Source organism: Manis pentadactyla, chromosome 13 (assembly GCF_030020395.1).
Source record: "Manis pentadactyla isolate mManPen7 chromosome 13, mManPen7.hap1, whole genome shotgun sequence".
NCBI lineage: Eukaryota > Metazoa > Chordata > Mammalia > Pholidota > Manidae > Manis > Manis pentadactyla.
Window position 1 is genome coordinate 65,985,589 of NC_080031.1, and position 24,026 is coordinate 66,009,614.

The following is a 24,026-nucleotide window of genomic DNA, read 5'->3' on the forward strand; positions in this document are numbered from 1 at the left end:
CAGTGAAGATGCAGAGATGTGGATGGGTTTAAGGCCTGTTTTGTGCTTAGAATGGTTAGCTCCTAGTGATGGAGTGGCTATGGGAGATGAAGGAGAAGGAGTTGTTGAAAGCACTCCAAGTTTTCCAGTTGAAACAACTAAGTGGCTAATGGGACCATTGCTTCATTGGGGTCTACTGAGAGTGAACACCGTGTAAGGAATGAAGAAAGGGAAGAATACGGGTCAATTTTTGACATGTGAAGTTTTAAGATGCCATGGTGATGCTAGATGTTTGCCCAAGAATAAATAGCAGATAAGTAGATATGAGTAGATCCAAGTAGATCTGAGACTCAAACCCTTGTCTTCTGAATCCAAACCTTCTATATCCAAGAAGCCATTTTAAATGTAGAGTTGTACTTTGATATTTCTTTATGCCACATTTCCTGAGAAATGCTTGCGATGAATCCCTAGGCCTTTGCTCAAGGGTACTTAGTTGCAGCAGCGGCCTAAAAATATGTTTAAATAAATTTCAAATGAGGAACAAACCATTCAACCTCCAGAGGTGTGGCTGAGACCTTCACTTGACAGACTAGGACGTCAGACCCCGGAACTTTCACCAAAGTTACCCAGGTGGTGGGAGAGCTGGAATTATACCCTCTGTCTTCATCCCTCCAGGAAATCATTCTTTTTAAGAGTGGAAAATCTATGAACAGTCCTCTGATAAGAGGTCAGTTAGCAAATGTCAGGATGAGACAGTGGATGTTGTTTTTTGCCCTAGTTAAGGGGAAGGTATAAATTATCTCCATCAGTGGGGGAAGAGCATCTTTAACAGTCTTCCAACTGTGAGCAGAGTTAGTTTGATGGTCATGATTTTCCTCTAGTGAGAAGCACATGTGTTTTGAGTGCCACAGAGTGTCCTATTGTGTCCACCTCACTAATGCATCCGTCTTAGCGCAGCTGATGGGTCCATTTGCTGTGGGTGACAGCTGGCTGCCTGGCCCATCGATGCAGCTGCTGTTCCAGGTAGAGACAGCTGCTCTGCTGCCAGGTATGGGGAGCCAAGGGAAGAAACAGCTTGGCAAGGTGGATGCTTTTGGAGTTCCTTGGACATCAGCCTGGTTAACTGATTTCATATTGTTCATTGGATAGAGTTTTTTAGGTTTACTCATCTAGTTGCCCTCTTACTGAATCAGTGCTTTCAATTTATGAAAACTAAACTGAGTATCAGGCACAAGGATGTGGTTGTAACAGTCATCCTGTTAGAGCATGATGCTGATTTCATGCAAGATTTCTATAGTACCAGTTAGGTTTCGGCCAATTAATTAAATCATACCAAGCCTGGGAATGAAGTTTAAGTAATTGTGCATGGAATTACCCACACAGTTAGTGATCGTGGCTAAAGGAACATTTGCACAGGCCCTGGGTGTCGTGTTTGCCTGTGTGACTTACTCCTTTCATCTGTGTCTCTCAGCTGTCACCCTATGTCTGGAGAGTGTGCTTGCAAGCCGGGCTGGTCGGGACTGTACTGTAATGAGACATGCTCTCCTGGATTCTACGGGGAAGCTTGTCAACAGATCTGCAGCTGCCAAAATGGGGCTGACTGTGACAGTGTGACTGGAAAGTGCACCTGTGCCCCAGGGTTCAAAGTGAGTGGCTTGGGCTCTGGAGGAAGGAGATGAGGGGTGCAAGTGGAGCACAGTGATTTACATGATCCTTCCTGAGGTAAACTAAATGGGCTAAAACCAATCACATCATTAGCAAGAAAGAGAATAAACTGAAAAGTACTAATAAGAGAAATAAGTAATTACTTTAGGAAAGCTATTAAAACTGTGTGGCATTAATACTTAATTATTTAATTAATATATGCCACGAAATACGGTGTATTTTAATTATTCCTTATGCAATTATTTTACTGTGCTTGATAGGCAACCAAGGAATTACTTTTCCAAGCAGGATATGTATTATTGTCAACAGTTTTTGTTTTAATTCCACACAATTTGAAGGTACCTAATCACGTTAGCAATGACTGTGTGTTTACATGGTATGGTTTGTGATAGGTAAGTTTTTCAGTCCCCCCAAGAATCTAGACCTTATGTATATGCCCGTATACCAATAGAGCAGAAGTTTGCCTAGTTTCTAGGATTCTTTGCTGCAGAAACCAGGTTGCTTGAATTATTTTCTCCTGTTTTAAAGAGGAGAACATTCAGCTATGAAGAATGTTGATGATTTTTCCAGAGAGCAATGGGTCACAAAGTGCCAGAGCTGAGAGGATATTTCCAGGGCTTTTTAACCTATATCACAGTTCTTTGGTGGAGCCCTTGAATTAGCCTTGTCTCAAGTATCTTCTGTTTTTAAAGGGGATGGCTTCCAGTTACCCTTAGTGGCCCACCTCTACATTTAACATTAACTGTCAGTAATCAGTTGAATCATTCTGTGGGCTGAGGGTATTTTCATTTGCTTCACCCACTAATCATATAAAATATTATACCATGAAGCCTAGGAAGCTTTGCAATTTAACATATAGTTTACATTTATGCTTATTTATTGGCAGTAATTTATAACTGCAGTTTACTGTTATATATCTACTTGTCTGAGCAAGGACAAAGGCTTTTGTATTTGCTCCAAAGGAAAAGTAATTGAGGTAGCAGGCTTTTGTGAGTCCCATTTAAAACTGTATCCTGAACATAAGCCAGCTAGCATTGCCCTTGAATCTCCAAAATTTGTATAGTGGTGACATTTAGCAACTTCTAAAAATACAGCCTGTTAAATTAGAGAGGGAGTATAATTAGCATTGCCAAGATACATTTTTGTTTATTGTGTCAGTTGTATTTCAATTGGTGAAATTGCATTCATTTTCCTATTTGTGCCCTGCTAGGGAATTGACTGCTCTACCCCTTGCCCCCTGGGAACCTATGGGATCAACTGTTCCTCTCTCTGTGGCTGCAAGAATGATGCTCTCTGCTCCTCTGTGGATGGCTCTTGTGCTTGCAGGGCAGGTAAGTGGGTGAATGGGTCTTGTATCTGATCGGGATCCTGTTATCACTTAAAGTCACAGGAAAGAAAACTGAACTAGGGTTCTAGCTCCAGCTGTGCCAAAATTTGGTGCCTGAACTCAGCAGGCCCCTCATCCTCAGCGGGCTCCCCTGTTCTCCCGCTTTGGTGAGTCAAGGGAAGAGGCTCGTGTGAGATGATGGCTGACATTGCTGCCAGCTCCAAAAGTCTGAGTCTCTGTGTTTGGGGGAAGACTAAGCAAGCATACATGTGTCTGCACCCCACAGTGATGGGCCTGGAGTCATGACAGGAAATGCAGCCAAGCACCGATTTTACTTGAGGGTCGGAACGTGTCTACCCACAGTCTGTCCATGGCTCACTGTTCAGGGTTCAAGGAGTCCTGCTTTAAGGACAGGGTTGTTTCAACACAAACCTTCCTTCTCCTTCCCGTATAAATATTTCACTTCCCCAGCCTGAACAATACTCAGCAAACCGCAGTTCACACCAGTGCACATTAAAGTGACCCACCCCCATCCCCTCCCCCGGGAGCCCCAAAGGGCTTCTCAGGGGTGAGGTCATTGTCAGATCCCGTGGCACACACAGCTGTCAGGAACCTTCGTTCATATCCGATGCACTTTGCATGGCAGAACCAATGCTGTCTGGGCTGGGGCTGGGGCTGGGGACTCGGCTGTGCATCTCCAAGACGTTTCAAGGGGAACGTGGCTGGAAAGGCTCTGCGGACTGCCGCGCTGCCTTGTCTCCTCACGTGCGGACGTTCTTGTCGCTGCAGGCTGGCACGGGGTAGACTGCTCCATCAGCTGTCCCAGCGGCACGTGGGGCTTGGGCTGTAACTTAACGTGCCGGTGCCTCAACGGCGCCGCCTGCGACTCCCTGGACGGGGCCTGCACGTGCTCTCCCGGATGGCGCGGCGAGAAATGCGAGCTGCCCTGCCAGGTACGGCCGCCCGCCCCGGTGCCCCAGCCGCGCAGGCCCGAGGAGCTGACGCCAGGGCGGCCAGCTCATTGCATGTTCCTGGTTCATAATGTCTCAGATTTTGAGTGTGAGCCAGACCTAAGTAACTACCAGAATGGAGGTGTTTGAACTCAGATGGGATATACGATTGGAAAAGAATAGACCTGGACATTAGTTAGAATTCTTTGTGAGAATCATGTCCCTTTCCTTCATCTCTCCTCACTCCCACCTTTCCCCCACCCCCGCCCTGCTGCCCCCTCTATTTCCTCCATTCTTATCCCCCCATCTTTTAATGGCAGCCAGTCAACAGCATTTGTCAGACACCCAGTGTGAGCCTGTCAGCTCTCCAAATATTGTGTTTCCATTATAATGGAAACGCTCCAGCCTTTGGGGTGGGAAGTGGCAGGAATTGAAAGGAGGGTGGTGACTGGTGCCACAGAAATGCTCATTGAGGTGGTGAGAGGTTTGGAAACAGCCATCTTCTAACATAAATATATCTGGAGTGGAAATAATCTCTGAAGATTTCTCTAGTTCAACACTGATTGCATTCTCTTGACCTGCTTTGGAGATTGGCATCACTAGAAATCCCACACTGTCTTCTACAGGCTGACAGAGGGTGTGAATGGCAAGTGACTCCTATAGGAACGTGAGGACTTCTCTTTCCTCCTCTGATGCACTTAGCTGGTTTCTTTCCCTCTTTCCATCATTCTAACTATTGCAGTTGTTTTCTCCTGAGCAAGAAGCATTCTTTCAGTGAGGCGTGTTCTCTGCCCAGGAGAGCATCTGACAGTGCTATGATACTGTGACCCCAGAACTTCCATGGAGCTTTTGTCTTCCTGGGCTTCTTCCTTAACAAGTCCAACCCATTTCCCAACTAGAGAGGATCCTGCCCCCCAAGCCCCTAGGACAAAGTTAAGTTAGCATTGCTGCCTCCCCTCCACCATTGAACAAATTATCAGTGCCCTGGGATGGGCTTGAAGATCACCTTTCACTCCCAGTCTGATTGCAGACATAGCAAAGCCCCTGGCACAGCCTAGTCCTTTTTTGGTTGTAGATGTATCAGGAAACCAGCAGAGGCTGATGACGGTCTAGAGGCACATATTATGGCAACACTAAATCCACTGGTGCCCTAGCAGACAGTAGTGGGGCCCAAGAATGTTTTAATAAGTTAGGGACAAACAAATGATGCCATCTAATACCCACTACTTGCTTTACGCTGGTCCTCAGTCTCCTGCCTCTTGGCGATTGCACGCTGCCTGTTTCTTGGTGCTGGGGTGGTAGGGAGGTTTGGAGCGCCCTTGCTCTGCTCACCCGAATGTGGCCTGAGGAGCAGGGCTCATATATGCAGAGCTTTCCATCCCCATCCCACGAACTGAGTGATCACGTCCACGAAGAACCTTGTTGCTGTGGGGCCACCAGAATGGATGTGCCTGTGGAAATAGTGAGGTCTGGGAGGGGAGGAGTGAGGCGGTGTGCTCACAGGGACTCCAGCCTGCTTAGGACCTCGAAGCAGAACACCTCCTGCTGTTCAGACTTCTTCATGTGAGGAGGATATTGATTAGGAAAAGTAACAAAGGATTTTCATGTTTCCTTACAGATCTATGTATCCCACTGGAAATGAACTAATGAATTTAATTGAATTAGAGCTATGATATTTTTTAAATTTTAGAGTTTCTTCATGTGGGTCAGAGTTCTCCCTTTCCACTAACAAATAGAATGCCTTGTAGAACAGTGAACTATTTTATAAAAATCTTTAGGATCAAAGGAAAATGTTTTATGGGTGGTGCCTTATGATAAGATAAAAAAGGATTCCTTTAATTAATTGTCATATTTACATGTATTTGCCTATATGCATATCAGCATATTGGCATAGTTGGTTTTCCCATTCATATGCCTGACCATTATGTTAGAGATAAACTAAGGTTTGAACAGTTTTAAAACACTAACCTTCTGCAGGCTGCATTTTGGGGGCTGAGAAGATAGGGAAGAGGTGATAGTAATGCACGTGGCTGAGAATGTATAAGGGAGAGGAGGGTACTGTACCTGCAATGGCTCCCTGATGTGCCTCTCTTCTCCCATGTGGGATTTTCCATGCCCTCATTGCTGTCTTCCATGCAGGATGGCATGTACGGGCTGAACTGTGTGGAGCGCTGTGACTGCAGCCACGCAGATGGCTGCCACCCCACCACAGGCCATTGCCGCTGCCTCCCTGGATGGTCAGGTGAGAGCCAAAGACTACTACTTGAAGTGGGAAACATACCTAGCACTGTTCCTTGCTACTTCAGAGAAACACGCCCAAGTCAGTTGTCAAAAAAATTGAAAATGATCAAGTTTCCAGTACACTGCCATTTTTACACAAGAACTATTATTTCTGTTAGACTGAATTAATCTGTAATCCAGGGATGACTTTTCTGTTAAATTATATAGATGTTGCAATGTGAATTGCTTTGAAGAGCTTTAAGAAGATCTCGGTGGTATTTTTGAGCATTGAGGGGAGAAAGAAATAAACTGTAAGAATATAAGTTCACCTTAGTGAGGCAAAATATGAAATATTACCAATACAGCTAATATGCAAATATCATATCATTACTACATATAGAAGCTTGAAAACTTTTTCTTAACAATATTTAAAGAATAAAAATTCATAATATGAGCACAAATTTTCTAACCACCAGGTGGAAATATCTCCTTATTTATATGGCTTCATGGTTGCAACTAGAAGCTTATCAAATTAACAGCAGTTTTAGCAGAAGAACCATGTTTTTTGCTCATGATATACAGACCCAGGACATGACATTAAATAAATGCCCAAGCAAATTGGAATCTTGCTTTTCTGTTCTACACATCAAGCCAACCTCTTCTAAAAAGACAAAACAAAACAAAATGAATAGAACTTTTTTTTTTTTTTTTTTTTATAATAATTATTTTTTATTGAAGGGTAGTTGACACACAGTATTACATTACATGAGTTTCAAGTGTACAACACAGTGGTAGAACATTTATATACATAATTCTAGGTTCCAGCTATCACCCTACCAGGCTGTTACAATATCTTGACTATATTCCTTATGCTATACATTACATCCCGGTTACTAATTTATTTTACCATTGGAAGTCTGTCCTTTTTTTTTTTTTTTTTTTTTTGTGAGGGCATCTCTCATATTTATTGATCAAATGGTTGTTAACGACAATAAAATTCTGTATAGGGGAGTCAATGCTCAATGCACAATCATTATTCCACCCCAAGCCTAATTTTTGTCAGTCTCCAATCTTCTGAGGCATAACAAACAAGTTTTTACATGTAGAACAAATTCTTACATAATGAATAAGTTACATAGTGAACAGTACAAGGGCAGTCATCACAGAAACTTTCGGTTTTGCTCATGCATTATGAACTATAAACAGTCAGTTCAAATATGAATACTCATTTGGTTTTTATACTTGATTTATATGTGGATACCACATTTCTCTCTTTATTACTATTATTTTTAATAAAATGCTGAAGTGGTAGGTAGATACAAGATAAAGGTAGAAAACATAGTTTAGTGTTGTAAGAGAGCACATGTAGATGATCAGGTGTGTGCCTGTAGACTATGTGTTAATCCAAGCTAGACCAGGGCAATAAAACATCCACGTATGCAGAAGATTTCTCTCAGAACGGGGGGGTGAGGTTCTAAGCCTCACCTCTGTTGATCCCCAATTTCTCACCTGATGGCCCCCCTGCGACTGTGCCTGTCTTAGGTTGTTCCTCCCTTGAGGAATCTTACCCGTCTCTGGCTAACCAGTCATCTTCCGGGGCCATACAGGGAAATGTGAAGTTGGTGAGTGAGAGAGAAGCCTTATTGTTTGAAAAAGTTAGCTTTTTACTTCTTTGCATATTTATGCCCTGTGGCTTCTGTGCCCAGCATTTGTCTTGAGGTATCTTTACCACTTGGAAGAATTATGATACTCGGTAAATTTGATATGAGGCACGAATTCTATTTAAGGGTTGTAATTAGGAAGGAAGAAGAAAAGCTATAGAAGTAGCAGGCGGAAGAAAACATGGGAAGATTGATTATTTCTTTGATATATCTTCTTGTAGAGTAACTTCAGCATGTATAGGTTTTAAGCTACTACTTAAATTGCACACACACATTAACATAATAGGAGTATAGTTACATAACCAAAGCATATCTGTAATTACCAGCCATCTGCAGTGAAACCAAGAAAACCAGTTAGGCACCTTAGGCATTTGTGAAAATTTATCTATGATATGGTGGATATTGTCCAAATGAACTTGAACAGTCTGAGAGAAATCAGACAAATTAAAACAACCCATTCCTGGGGACTGTTCACATGCCATATGTTCTTTTAACAATAAATAGTTTGTAGTTGTAAGACTTTGGAGCGCTACAATTTGCACTTCTACAAATTCTTGGTTGAGTTCCAACAGTATAGATCCAGTCCAATTTTGTTGTTTTACTGTATGCACAGGCCAGCTTAGATATCTCCTTCCTCATTCCCATGGCAGGTCCAGGAACTGGTGGGATGAGTGCATCTACAGCTGTAGCAGTGCGTGGATCTTTGTTGGGGTTTTTTGATGATCATCTTCTGGCATGAGTCTTCCAGAGGGTGCAGATGTTGGAAGTTCTTTTTCATATCGTATCTTAGTTCATTTTCGGGGTAGCCCTATTAGGCTTTGATCCTCTGTATAAACACAAACAGACCCTTTGCCTACACTTTTATATGCCCTTTATACCCTTGTGTAGAACTCGTTGGAGGTTACCACACAGGAACTGCCCTTTTTTTTTTTTTTTTTGCTATCACTAATCTACACTTACATGATGAATATTATGTTTACTAGGCTCTCCCCTATACCAGGTCTCCCCTATAAACCCCTTTACAGTCACTGTCCATCAGCATAGCAATATGTTGTAGAATCACTACTTGCCTTCTCTGTGTTGTACAGCCCTCCCTTTTCTCCTACCCCCCCATGCATGCTAATCTTAATACCCCCCTACTTCTCCCCCCCTTATCCCTCCCTACCCACCCATCCTCCCCAGTCCCTTTCCCTTTGGTACCTGTTAGTCCATTCTTGAGTTCTGTGATTCTGCTGCTGTTTTGTTCCTTCAGTTTTTCCTTTGTTCTTATATTCCACAGATAAGTGAAATCATTTGGTATTTCTCTTTCTCCGCTTGGCTTGTTTCACTGAGCATAATACCCTCCAGCTCCATCCATGTTGCTGCAAATGATTGGATTTGCCCTTTTCTTATGGCTGAGTAGTATTCCATTGTGTATATGTACCACATCTTCTTTATCCATTCATCTATTGATGGACATTTAGGTTGCTTCCAATTCTTGGCTATTGTAAATAGTGCTGCAATAAACATAGGGGTGCATCTGTCTTTCTCAAACTTGATTGCTGCATTCTTAGGGTAAATTCCTAGGAGTGGAATTCCTGGGTCAAATGGTAAGTCTGTTTTGAGCATTTTGATGTACCTCCATACTGCTTTCCACAATGGTTGAACTAACTTACATTCCCACCAGCAGTGTAGGAGGGTTCCCCTTTCTCCACAGCCTCGCCAACATTTGTTGTTGTTTGTCTTTTGGATGGCAGCCATCCTTACTGGTGTGAGGTGATACCTCATTGTAGTTTTAATTTGCATTTCTCTGATAATTAGCGATGTGGAGCATCTTTTCATGTGTCTGTTGGCCATCTGTATTTCTTTTTTGGAGAACTGTCTGTTCAGTTCCTCTGCCCATTTTTTAATTGGGTTATTTGTTTTTTGTTTGTTGAGGCGTGAGAGCTCCTTATATATTCTGGACGTCAAGCCTTTATCGGATGTGTCATTTTCAAATATATTCTCCCATACTGTAGGGATCCTTCTTGTTCTATTGATGGTGTCTTTTGCTGTACAGAAGCTTTTCAGCTTAATATAGTCCCACTTACTCATTTTTGCTGTTGTTTTCCTTGCCCGAGGAGATATGTTCAAGAAGAGGTCACTCATGTTTATGTCTAAGAGGTTTTCGCCTATGTTTTCTTCCAGGAGTTTAATGGTTTCATGGCTTACATTCAGGTCTTTGATCCATTTTGAGTTTACTTTTGTATATGGGGTTAGACAATGGTCCAGTTTCATTCTCCTACATGTAGCTGTCCAGTTTTGCCAGCACCACCTGTTGAAGAGACTGTCATTTCGCCATTGTATGTCCATGGCTCCTTTATCAAATATTAATTGACCATATATGTCTGGGTTAATGTCTGGATTCTCTAGTCTGTTCCATTGGTCTGTGGCTCTGCTCTTGTGCCAGTACCAAATTGTCTTGATTACTATGGCTTTATAGTAGAGCTTGAAGTTGGGGAGTGAGATCCCCCCTACTTTATTCTTCTTTCTCAGGATTGCTTTGGCTATTCGGGGTCTTTGGTGTTTCCATATGAATTTTTGAATTATTTGTTCCAGTTCATTGAAGAATGTTGCTGGTAGTTTCATAGGGATTGCATCAAATCTGTATATTGCTTTGGGCAGGATGGCCATTTTAACGATATTAATTCTTCCTAGCCACGAGCATGGGATGAGTTTCCATCTGTTAGTGTCCCCTTTAATTTCTCTTAAGAGTGACTTGTAGTTTTCAGAGTATAAGTCTTTCACTTCTTTGGTTAGGTTTATTCCTAGGTATTTTTTTTTTTTTGATGCAATTGTGAATGGAGTTGTTTTCCTGATTTCTCTCTCTGTTGGTTCATTATTAGTATATAGGAAAGCCACAGATTTCTGTGTGTTGATTTTGTATCCTGCAACTTTGCTGTATTCCGATATCAGTTCTAGTAGTTTTGGGGTGGAGTCTTTAGGGTTTTTTATGTACAGTATCATGTCATCTGCAAATAGTGACAGTTTAACTTCTTCTTTACCAATCTGGATTCCTTGTATTTCTTTATTTTGTCTGATTGCCGTGGCTAGGACCTCCAGTACTATGTTAAATAACAGTGGAGAGAGTGGGCATCCCTGTCTAGTTCCCGATCTCAGAGGAAATGCTTTCAGCTTCTCGCTGTTCAATATAATGTTGGCTGTGGGTTTATCATAGATGGCCTTTATTATGTTGAGGTACTTGCCCTCTATTCCCATTTTGCTGAGAGTTTTTAACATGAATGGATGTTGAACTTTGTCAAATGCTTTTTCAGCATCTATGGAGATGATCATGTGGTTTTTGTCTTTCTTTTTGTTGATGTGGTGGATGATGTTGATGGACTTTCGAATGTTGTACCATCCTTGCATCCCTGGAATGAATCCCACTTGGTCATGGTGTATGATCCTTTTGATGTATTTTTTAATTCGGTTTGCTAATATTTTGTTGAGTATTTTTGCATCTACGTTCATCAGGGATATTGGTCTGTAGTTTTCTTTTTTGGTGGGGTCTTTGCCTGGTTTTGGTATTAGGGTGATGTTAGCTTCATAGAATGAGTTTGGGAGTATCCCCTCCTCCTCTATTTTTTGGAAAACTTTAAGGAGAATGGGTATTATGTCTTCCCTGTATGTCTGATAAAATTCCGAGGTAAATCCATCTGGCCCGGGAGTTTTGTTCTTTGGTAGTTTTTTGATTACCGCTTCAATTTCGTTGCTGGTAATTGGTCTGTTTAGATTTTCTGTTTCTTCCTCGGTCAATCTTGGAAGGTTATATTTTTCTAGGAAGTTGTCCATTTCTCCTAGGTTTCCCAGCTTGTTAGCATATAGGTTTTCATAGTATTCTCCAATAATTCTTTGCATTTCCGTGGGGTCCGTCGTGATTTTTCCTTTCTCGTTTCTGATACTGTTGATTTGTGTTGACTCTCTTTTCTTCTTAATAAGTCTGGCTAGAGGCTTATCTATTTTGTTTATTTTCTCGAAGAACCAGCTCTTGGTTTCATTGATTTTTGCTATTGTTTTATTCTTCTCAATTTTATTTATTTCTTCTCTGATCTTTATTATGTCCCTCCTTCTGCTGACCTTAGGCCTCATCTGTTCTTCTTTTTCCAATTTCGATAATTGTGACATTAGACCATTCATTTGGGATTGCTCTTCCTTTTTTAAATATGCTTGGATTGCTATATACTTTCCTCTTAAGACTGCTTTTGCTGTGTCCCACAGAAGTTGGGGCTTAGTGTTGTTGTTGTCATTTGTTTCCATATATTGCTGGATCTCCATTTTGATTTGGTCATTGATCCATTGATTATTTAGGAGCGTGTTGTTAAGCCTCCATGTGTTCGTGAGCCTCTTTGCTTTCTTTGTACAGTTTATTTCTAGTTTTATGCCTTTGTGGTCTGAAAAGTTGGTTGGTAGGATTTCAATCTTTTGGAATTTTCTGAGGCTCTTTTTGTGGCCTAGTATGTGGTCTATTCTGGAGAATGTTCCATGTGCACTTGAGAAGAATGTATATCCCGCTGCTTTTGGATGTAGAGTTCTATAGATGTCTATTAGGTCCATCTGCTCTACTGTGTTGTTCAGTGCTTCCGTGTCCTTACTTATTTTCTGCCCAGTGGATCTATCCTTTGGGGTGAGTGGTGTGTTGAAGTCTCCTAGAATGAATGCATTGCAGTCTATATCCCCCTTTAGTTCTGTTAGTATTTGTTTCACATATGCTGGTGCTCCTGTGTTGGGTGCATATATATTTAGAATGGTTATATCCTCTTGTTTGACTGAGCCCTTTATCATTATGTAGTGTCCTTCTTTATCTCTTGTTACTTTCTTTGTTTTGAAGTCTATTTTGTCTGATATTAGTACTGCAACCCCTGCTTTCTTCTCACTGTTGTTTGCTTGAAATATGTTTTTCCATCCCTTGACTTTTAGTCTGTACATGTCTTTGGGTTTGAGGTGAGTTTCTTGTAAGCAGCATATAGATGGGTCTTGCTTTTTTATCCATTCTGTTACTCTGTGTCTTTTGATTGGTGCATTCAACCCATTAACATTTAGGGTGACTATTGAAAGATATGTACTTATTGCCATTGCAGGCTTTAAATTCGTGGTTACCAAAGGTTCAAGGTTAGCCTCTTTACTATCTTACTGCCTAACTTAGCTCGCTTATTGAGCTGTTATATACACTGTCTGGAGATTCTTTTCTTCTCTCCCTTCTTGTTCCTCCTCCTCGATTCTTCATATGTTGGGTGTTTTGTGCTGTGCTCTTTCTAGGAGTGCTCCCATCTAGAGCAGTCCCTGTAAGATGTTCTGTAGAGGTGGTTTGTGGAAAGCAAATTCCCTCAGCTTTTGTTTGTCTGGGAATTGTTTAATCCCACCGTCATATTTGAATGATAGTCGTGCTGGATACAGTATCCTTGGTTCAAGGCCCTTCTGTTTCATTGTATTAAATATATCATGCCATTCTCTTCTGGCCTGTAGGGTTTCTGTTGAGAAATCTGACGTTAGCCTGATGGGTTTCCCTTTATAGGTGACCTTTTTCTCTCTAGCTGCCTTTAACACTCTTTCCTTGTCCTTGATCTTTGCCATTTTAATTATTATGTGTCTTGGTGTTGCCCTTCTTGGATCCTTTCTGTTGGGGGTTCTGTGTATTTCCGTGGTCTGTTTGATTACTTCCTCCCCCAGTGTGGGGAAGTTTTCAGCAATTATTTCTTCTAAGATACTTTCCATCTCTTTGCCTCTCTCCTCTTCTTCTGGGACCCCTATAATACGGATATTGCTCCTTTTAGATTGGTCACACAGTTCTCTTAATATTGTTTCATTCCTGGAGATCCTTTTGTCTCTCTCTATGTCAGCTTCCATGCGTTCCTGTTCTCTGATTTCAATTCCATCAATGGCCTCTTGCATTCTATCCATTCTGCTTATAAACCCTTCCAGAGTTTGTTTCATTTCTGCGATCTCCTTTCTGGCATCTGTGATCTCTTTCCGGACTTCATCCCATTTCTCTTGCGTATTTCTCTGCATCTCTGTCAGCATGTTTATGATTCTTATTTTGAATTCTTTGTCAGGAAGACTGGTTAGGTCTGTCTCCTTCTCTGGTGTTGTCTCTGTGATCTTTGTCTGCCTGTAGCTTTGCCTTTTCATGGTGATAGGAATAGTCTGCAGAACTGGGACGAGTGACGGCTGGAAGGACTTCCTTTCTTGTTGGTTTGTGGCCCTCCTCTCCTGGGAGAACAGCGGCCTCTAGTGGCTTGTGCTGCGCAGCTGCGCGCAGACAGGGCTTCTGCTTCCTGCCCGGCTGCTATGGAGTTAATCTCCGCTGTTGCTGTGGGCGTGGCCTGGCTCGGGCAGCTACTCCAAAATGGTGGAGTCGCGTTGGAGCAGGAGCTGCTGGGAGGCTATTTATCTCCGTAAGGGGCCTCCCTGCTCCCTGCAGCCCAGGGGTTAGGGTGCCCAGAGATCCCGGATTCCCTACCTCTGGATTAAGTGGCCCGCCCTGCCCCTTTAAGACTTCCAAAAGGCCCCCGCCAAAACAAAACAACGACCACAAAAAAAAAAAAAAAAAAAAAAAAAATTTTTTTTAATTAAAAAAAAAAAAAATTAATTAAATTAAAAAAAAAAAAGGTGGTCGTTCGTTTTTCTTTATTCTCCGGTGCCAGCCTCAGGCCTCTGCTCACCGGTCTTTCTGGCCTGTTTCCCTAATATTGGGGTCCCTGTCCCTTTAAGACTTCCAAAAAGCGCTCGCCAAAACAAAGCAGCAAAAAAGCAAAAAAAAAAATGGTCGCGCGCTTTTCTTATGTCCTCTGTCGCCCAGCCTCCAGTGCCTGCTCACTGTTCTTGCTGTCCTGTTTTCCCAGTATCGAGGGCCCTGCACTCTGGCCCGGATGGCTGGGGCTGGGTGTTCGGCAGCCCTGGGCTCCGTCTCCCTCCCGCTCTGCCTGCTCTTCTCCCGCCGGGAGCTGGGGGGAGGGGCGCTCGGCTCCCGCGGGGCCGGGGCTTGTATCTTACCCCCTTCGCGAGGCGCTGGGTTCTCTCAGGTGTGGATGTGGTCTGGATATTGTCCTGTGTCCTCTGGTCTTTATTTCTAGGAAGGGTTGTCTTTGTTATATTTTCATAGATATATGTTGTTTTGGGAGGAGATTTCCGCTGCTCTACTCACGCCGCCATCTTCCGCCCCCCTCCTGAATAGAACTTTTAAACACTTATTAAGAAAAACTACTAATGGGAATACAATAGGAAAGTGATTGAACACTGGGATGAATAAACTGAATATATTGAACATTTCTTCCAAAGTAAAATCATTAGAAGTGTGTGCATGTATGTATATGTTGTATTTGAATCTAAATATATTTGTATATATATTTAGAGAAGAAAGGGCGATTTAAGACAAAACTGTTTCCATATTGACGATGTTTCGCTTACTTCCAGAACAGTTTTTCAACTTGTCCTCTAAAAGAGAAACTGGTAGTAACAAGCCAAGTATCCTCTTTCGTGATGATTCATATTTTTGGAAGATGGATCTTACAGAGGGGAATCTTATGCCTCCATACCAGAGATGTCATATTCAGGAAATTACAGAGTCAGGATGGTCTTACCATTTAGCAAAATTGCATACAAAGAAGACTCTAGAGAAATAACAAGTAATACTTATTGAACATTTACTGTAGGCTCCCAACAACTTTATGTTGTAAGAAATATTATTTCTGACTCTTAACAGATGAGGAAGTTGAGGCAGAGATATTCCGTGGCTTGTCCAACTTCCCAGAGTCAGTAAACATGAGAGAAGGATTTGCACCAATGCTGTCCTACTGCATAGCCAGCTCTCTTAATAACTCCCTGCTACCACACACAGACTTCTTCCAGAAAGTGCTAGGGTAGAGGGCATAATTATGCTGAGACTTATTTTGAGCATGGATGAAGACTTCTGAGAATTATATGAGAGGACCTTGGTGATTAGTGCTGATAACCAGCAGCTCTCAGATAGATAGATAGATAGATAGATAGATAGATAATGAGGAGAGAATGGGAGAGATAATCACATACCATAGAATTCATCTATTTAAAGTGTACGATTCAGGGGTTTTTAGTATTTTCAAAGAATTATACAACCATCACCACTACCAATTTTAGGAGATTATCATCACACCACAAAGAAACCCCATTAGTAATTATTAGCAGTCATTCTTCATTTACCCCTGTGATATAATGAGTCATAAAAAATACATATTTGGTCATTCATATGACCAAATGTATACTTTGCAGGTATATTTGGTCTTCATCTGCAGTTCCTGAAAACACTGCAGAGTCTTAAAGGTGAAATGGGTGTCTTGCCTTGTTAATGAGAGACTTTTGGACCTACCCAAGGGCAGGGCTGGAGGTTGAATCAGCCAATGGCAAAAATTTAGTCAGTCATGACTGTGCAATGAAGCCCTCACAAGAACCCCTGAGATAGCTTGTTGCTCTCTTGGATCCTGGTTCTTTGGCAGAGAAAGATTCTCTGCTTGGGGAACCAGGACACCTCCACATGCCACGAGTCAGGCCCCAAGCTCCGGGAGGATAGAAGCTCCTTTATTTAGGACCTTGCCCTAGGTATCTCTTCATCTGGCTGTTAATTTGTATCCTTTATTAAACTGGTAAAAGTGTTTTCCTGAGTTCTGTTTGCTAGAACTCAGGAATGCCGCTCTAGCAAATTAATCAAGACTAAGGGGGAGGTCGTGGGAACCTCCAGTCTGTAGCCCTTAAGTCAGAAGCACAGGGAACTGCCTGGGCCTTGCAACCAGTGTCTGAAGTGGGGACTGGAGGGCAGTGTTTTAGGGTGGAACCCTTAACCTGGGAAATCTGGTGCAGTCTCTGGGCAGATAGTGTCAGAACTGAATCGAGTTCTTAGACACCCTGCTGGTGTTCGAGAATTATTTGGTGTCACATGTGCATGGATCGAGCTCCCTCTCACACACACACACACACAGTGAAATCAGGTCCCAGAACCTGGAAAGAGTTATATTACTATTATGCTACTGTATGATACTATTACTGTTGTGAAGGAAGAAAACACATCCCCATGTCATGAACCTCTCTTCTCTCCTTTATCCCATGTCTCAGCAACCACTAATCTGCTTTCTGTCTCTTAAAGATTTGCCTATTCTAGATATTATATGGATTCATAAAATACATGGTTTTTGTGACTGGCTTCCTTCTCTTAGCATATTTATTCAAGGTTCATTCATTTTGGAGCATGTATCAATACTTTATTCCTTTTGACTGCCAAGTAGCATTCCACTGTATGGACAGGCCATTATTTACCTATTTATCAGTTAATGGACATTTGGGTTATTTCCACTTTTTGGCTTTTCTGAAAAATGCTGCTGTGAACATTCATATACAGGTTTTTGTGTAGATGTATATATGTTTGGTATAATCTTAGGAGTAGAATCACTGGGTTATGTGATAACTCTCAGTTTAACCCTCTGAAGAATTGCTACACTGTTTTCTAAAAGCAGCTGAACCACTCTACCTTCCCATCAGCAATGTATGAGGTTTCTGTATCCTTACCAAAATTCATTATTATCTGTCTTTTGGATTATAGCTCTCCTAGTGGGTGTGAAATGTTATCTCATTGTAGTTTTGATTGGCATTCTCCTAATAAGTAATTATGTTGAGCATCTTTTCATGTGTTTATTGGCCATTGTATATCTTCTTTGTAGACATGTCTGTCAGATACTTTGCTCATTTTTTAATTGGATTGACTTTTTCTAATTGAGTTGTAAAATTCTTTATATATTCTAGCTATATATCCCTTTTTAGATATGTAATTCATAAATATTTTCTCTCATTTTATGAGGCTTTTTTTCACTTTCTTAATGGTTTCCTTTGCCACAGAAAAGTTTTTATTTTGATGAAGTTCCATTTTCTATTTTTTTTCTTTTGTTTCTTATGTTTTTGGTCAAATCTAAGAAACCAATGTCTAATGCAAGCTCACAAAGACTTATGCCAGTGTGTTCTGCTAATTATTTTATATTTTAGCTTTTATATTTAGGTCTTTGAACCATTTCAAGTTCATTTTTATATGTGGTATGAAGGAAGGGTCCAGCTTCATTCTGTCACATGGCAATACAGTTGTCCTTGCACCATTTGTTGAGGATACCATTCTTGCCCCACTGTATTGTCATGATACCCTTGTCAAAAATCAATTGACCATAAATGTGAGAGCATTTATTTATATTGCATTGAAATATACACCTATCCTGTTAGTACCATACTGTTTTGATTACTGTAGCTTTGTAGAATGTTTTAAAATGGAGAAGTGGGCGTCCTCCAACATTTGTTTCTTTTTCAAGATTGTTTCGGCCACCCTAGGTCCCTTGAATTTCAATATGAATCTTAGTGTCAGCATATCAATTCTGCAAAGAAACAAGGTGATAATTCAATGAGGATTGAATGTGTAGATCAACATGGGGAATAGTATTGCCAATTTAACAATAGTCAGTGTTCAGGTACTAGAATATAGGATGTTATCTGTAACCTCTTCAGTGGTGTCTCTGAGTCCTTTGAAATTTGTCTAGAGCTTCCTTTGGCCTCTGAGAAGAGTACCTGAGACAAGCTGCCATGTGCTTCATTTCTAGGGTCTGAGAGCTACCTTGAGGCCAAGGCTGCAGTGGGCTTTATTTTCTGTCAAAGGAGTTGCCCACAGATGCAAAACTCCCTATTCCTCCTTACTTGCAAAAGCTGGGATAACTCTGACTTCATACAATATGAAATTTCACCTTTCCATGTTTCTGTTTCACTTTTAGTTACTAAATGTTAAAATCACATCACACCAGAGATTAAACTAGATTTTGTTGCTTTCCTTGGGTTCTTGACATTCTCAAATAGAGTGACTAGTACTAAATTCCCAGTGACTGCAGTGAAGCCAAATTATGTTTTTAACCCCCAGGCAAACTCAGAACTTTCCTAACAGAGAGGCCACATCATGTTTGGGGCTGTGCTCCACCAAATCTCCCTTTCTCTTAGGGGTGTAGAGAAAATTCGAGGTGTTTCTGAACACACCAGTCTCTGCTCAAATGTCTACTGCTTTGATGATTTAGAGTCAGACAGAGAAGAATACTATACTTGAGAAAAGCTTGAGATGTGATTTGGCCTGAAGCCAGCCGGAAAATGTGTTAGCCACATTCCACGGTCTGGGTCATGGGGTAAGACAGATTATCCCACCTGGCCTCAGACCTTTGGAGCTCCTGCAGGAATGTGGTGGCTTTTTCACACAACGTGATCTTGTCATCCTGTGTCCATCTGTGATGAGCCTGCTGCTCCAAGGAAGAAGCTTTGCTTTCTTGTGTTGCTTTATCACTTGTTGCTTATCATCTCTTTGCTTCGTGGCCGCGCAGTCTAATTTCTTTGGGTCTCCTGTTGGGCTGTAAGTATTTAAGGCTGCTATGAGACCTTTTTTTCAGAGCACTTATCCCCCACGCTCACAAAAATCCCTTGGTGTAATCGACCATATGGAGAGGAAAAGAAAGCCCCTGAAGTTCCCCAGAGCACCCTACAACCGGACCCAGAATTGGCTTATTTTTCTAAAAGGGAAGAAGAGGAGACTCTGTATTATTTACAGAGAATACCATTTCATTGTCCACACTGGATAGACTCCTAATTTTCCAGTAAGTAGCTCATAAGTTGTCTCAATATAAAGGAAGCTTTGCTTTCCATTCAGATACCAGGTGTGAGGTCAACTAAACAACATAAACCCAGGGAAGCAAGTGATTCTCTCTCTTCTCCTCCCTGTCCCTGACATCACTATAGGCAAAATGTTAAGTATCAGCAGACAAGGTAGCATTGTGGGGGCAACAGTGAGGCTTTGGTGAAAAATCAGTGCAATCTAACATAGGGACCCGGGCCCTTCCTCTGCCCAAATCAGTGGGGTGGTGTAGAGATACCAACAGGATGCCATGGGGAGAGACTGATCAGGCCTCTGGGTTCGGAGCCAGAGGTCATCCCTCTTTCAAAGAAAGGGACATACCTAAGGTGAGGAGTCATGTGCTAACCTGATACACTGAGCAAGTGGGCTTGCTATTGTGCCATGGACTCATCTACCACTCCTCATAACTTCATCCTCTTTTCTAATGGTTGACTGTCTTTTTCTATCAAAGGAACTGTGACTATTTTCACTATAACTGATAGTCCCGTTTTACCTAGTTATAAAATAAGTTTTCAAAATATGCTACCATACCGTATAACCAAAACATAAATTGCCTCTGATATCCCAGAAACTATTTCCAAAAGAAGTGTACCATTTTTCAAAACAAAACCCATGTACTTTTATTACATGTGGTTATGTAAAACTTTATTGATATTTTAGCCAATCAACTACCTTATCAAAAAGGGACAGTACAATAAAAAAGGGGGGAAAATTGGAACACCATCCATGATATAGGCTGTGCCCTGTGTTCATTCTTCCACAACTATAAAATGAAACTGGCTTTCTAAAATGATTACTCTGAAATTCCAGATGTCAAAAAATCTAATTAGGTATGTGTGTGTATGTGTGTGTGTGTCCAGAGTAGTGCAGTGATATGCTTTATAAAATATTTTCCCCAAACAGTAGAAACATGCTGACTTTTTTCTTCCCTTCTGCTCTGACTTCAGTCAGCCAGAACACCTCTTCTCTGAGCTTGACAGCTAATTAAGATCTCATTCCAGCTGTGTAGGAAATACACGCCATCTCCATCCTGGTTCCCAGCCCTGTGTAACGTCACTGTCACCTGTGAACTGTTTTAACTTGTATATTCCTGTTCCCCAGCTTATACCTACTGAATAACAATCTGTAGGGTGGATAAGCAGGAGGATGAAGCCATTGACAGCCTATAAAGCACCTTTTATACAAATTTGGAAAAGGTTTGGAAATTCCTCAGGATGCACTTCTTGGCAGATGGATCATAAGCTCGGGTTCTGCCCTGACTTAGCTCTGTCACCAAGGGCTCTTGTGCAGTGCACAACCTTTACAACCTTACTTGCTGGTCTTGTCTGTCATTTCAAAAGTTGCCCCTGGGGCCCATGCAGTAGCAGGGACCAGTCTGTAGACTGGCCTCTGCTCTGCCTTTCTACTCTCCTTACTGGAGAAGTGGGGGTCCCTGGGGCATTTCTGTGACAGAAGCCTTGTTACCAGTGACAAAAGACGGGAGGAGGCTTAGGGATACATTCATACCAGAAAAAAAGTTAAATGCTAAACTGAGAGAAAAGAGATTGGGACACCAAATCAACCTCTAGGAGTCTTGGGAAAGAGGGACTAGTGAGGCATGGTACACTGGTAAGGAGGGAAGAGAGAGCAGGAAGAGAGGTGGGGCACTCATCTGAGCCCAGCCAGGAAGAGCGGTATTGGAGGGAGGAAAATCTGAAAGCAAATTTATGAGAAGAGTCTGGCTTTTCTTCTCTTCCCAGCAAGCAGAACTAGGTCTACAGTGTTCCCAGCCCCTCTCCACAAGCACAGGCCTCCTTTCTAAGTTTTCCTAAACACACCAGGTTTGGCCATCTGAGTAAGTGAACTTTTATTTCAGGTACCAATAGTTTCAGAATAATCTCTCCTGCAACTTAGTGATGTCTGAATGTTATAATAAGGGAAGACCTACCTTTCTTTGTCCAGTGACATGTGCGTGCAAGTGAGTTTTAATGACATGCATGCTCCTAGTCAGCCACAAGTGCAAATGACTCACAGACTCTTTAGGGTATTGAGGGGTGGAGAGTGCCTTTGCAGCAGCATCTCTCTGTCTGTCTGCTTGCGCTTGTGGAGAGGGAGTTAACATAAAAGCAGAATGGGGGTCCTGAAGCAAGGGTGGAGGGAGGGATTCGCCTTCCCAAAGGAAAGGCTGCAGAAAAAGTGAAAGCTCCTGGATCCCCCAGTCTGCCTAGCAGTCTGTTGCATTTGCTTTTTTCTGGGTTCAGACTAAGGCAGGCCATGCTCCCTGGTGGTTTTGTCTTGCATCTGCACATGCAGACATCTCTGAGTTATATGACTTATCGAGATGTTTTTTCAACTCGGTTATCTGTATAAAGCAGATCCTTTTTTAATGGATCTTTAAAATTCATAGTATCCAAATAGATTTGGTTTAAAAGCTGTTTGTTGGCTTTTCCAAGATGTATGCAAGCATAGCCCTGGGCTCTGGGCCCACAGAGATAAAGTGGGCTGGCTCCTGGCTAGAAGCTCATGTTGTCTCAGGGCAGGCACTGTGTGGGTAGAGGCGTCCACCACGCAGTTCACTCACAGTAAGCCAGCTTCATCAGCCAGAGGACTAGAAAAACAGAGAAAGTGGTATGACTAAATACTGTAATTCCTCTCTCCTATAATCACCAAGCCCAATTATTATTAACAAATCTATCTCTTTGCTCTAATAGATGTTTAATAGCTTGTTGCTCAGAAACAAGACATCGAATCAAAATCATTTCCTTCCATCATTAATGCCCCAAATATCACAATATAGGCATAAAGAATATAAACAATTAATCAAGACAAGGAGTCTGAGTTCTATCCCTGAGAGGGGGAAATAATGACACCCCAGATGATTTATTTACCACATTCATGAAATCACAAATGCCTAGTGAATGCTGATTTCACATTGAGGCCACTGGCATAATGCATCAGGCAGTAAATGCACGAAGGTTTCTTTAGAGCTGCTTAGCTGAAGTTTATCACGATCATTCAGTCATTGCCTAGCAACTTGTGAAGGCTATCAAGGAGCTCTTTGTCCTCAGTCTTGGCAAAAAACATTCCCTCACAGATCTCCTTATCAGCATTAGAACATTTATCAGGAAAAAATGCTTCCATTGAACCAGAGATTGCTGCAAATTTAAAGATAACCCCTTTCCATTTTGTCCCTTCCAAATATTTCACGGGGTTCTTTCCTGAAGGAATGCCTATTAAAGCCTTTAGCTGTTCTTTGGTGAACATTCCAAAAGAGTTTCTTTGGGATGTCTCATAATTTATCTGTTGCTTTATAATCTAATAGGCTAACATTAAAAAGCACAGACCTGAGCGCTTTACAACATATCATCTCAAAAATAAGCAAGGCAGACATTTTCAACCTCTTAGCTAGTATACAAAGTGTAAATATGTTGGGTTTCCTGGCTTGAGTGTACGTCTCATCACTTCTTCAGGGAAGGAAAGAATGATATGGTTACGCCATCCAGTTGGAAAATGGTCCTGAGTGTTGTGTTGGAAAGAGGGAACATGCTTATTGATTCATTCAACTAATATTTAACACCCTCCGTGCACTAAGCATTGTCGTGAACAAAATCAGGCCCTGTCTCTCCTTTGTGGTGCTGCCAGAATTCATTAGTTACACTGGGTGGAGTGTGGGGTGGGAATAGGATCTTTCATCTGCATTCTCCCCTGCATTTCTCTGGAATTCATCTTTCCCTGCATCCCACCTGCCATTGATTTAGTTTAAGACCTTGTCATTTCTATCATTTTTTACCTGGATAACCCAAAACAGCCACCTGGCAAGTCTTCTTTCTTTCAGATTCATCATTTTCAAAGTATCTCCACCCTCCTACCAAATACCAATTTAATTGTGTGTGTCTCCTGTTTAATCATGCATTTGGTCCCTGTTAACAGCAGGAGGAAGCTCCCACACCCCAGCAAGGAGGCTCCTCCTGATGTGGCCACCACCTGGCTGCCCAGACACCTCTCCTGCGCTTCCCAGCCCCAATCTCAGCCATCCCCAATTTAGGATTCCTGAAGCATAGACACATACTTCTTTGGGCTTCTAAGCCTTACACCCCCTGTTCTGTTAGCTTGGAACCTTCCTTCACCTTTGTAAACTGCTCCTTCCCTCACTGTGATCCCAGTACAGAGTTGGGTATGCCTGTATCACTCCAGAGTTGGAGTCTTTCTTAGAGAACCTCTCACCAGCAGGCCAGCAGCCACCGGACCCCTTGAGTGCTTATTGAGTTGAATTCACTTTTCTGTATTTGACAAACTAGGAAACAAAAAGAAGTCTTGTAGGATCTAGCAAAGTTTGTGAAGACTAGGATGAGATCAATGGAACTAATTCACGAATAAAATGCACACACATACATACAAACACACAACCAAAAAAAAAATGGTTAAAGCAAACTTACAATCCCTTTCTTGCAAAAAGTTTCACTGTAGGGTTAGCCTTACATAGAGGTCACATCAGTAGCCATATACCTAGTGTGACCTAGTGAAGCGCTTACCCCAGTACCCACTCTGAGCCCCACTGC

General features: G+C 41.9%; 1 protein-coding gene across 1 annotated transcript in view; it reads left to right on the forward strand.

Annotated features, from left to right (window-relative positions):
- MEGF10 (multiple EGF like domains 10) overlaps window positions 1-24,026 on the forward strand; it is a 169,660-nt gene that overhangs the window by 121,040 nt on the left and 24,594 nt on the right. The window contains exons 10-13 of the mRNA XM_036903212.2: window positions 1,451-1,625; window positions 2,855-2,975; window positions 3,761-3,924; window positions 6,061-6,163. Of these exons, the coding sequence (XP_036759107.2) occupies window positions 1,451-1,625; window positions 2,855-2,975; window positions 3,761-3,924; window positions 6,061-6,163 (563 nt within the window). The remainder of the gene's footprint in view (window positions 1-1,450; window positions 1,626-2,854; window positions 2,976-3,760; window positions 3,925-6,060; window positions 6,164-24,026) is intronic.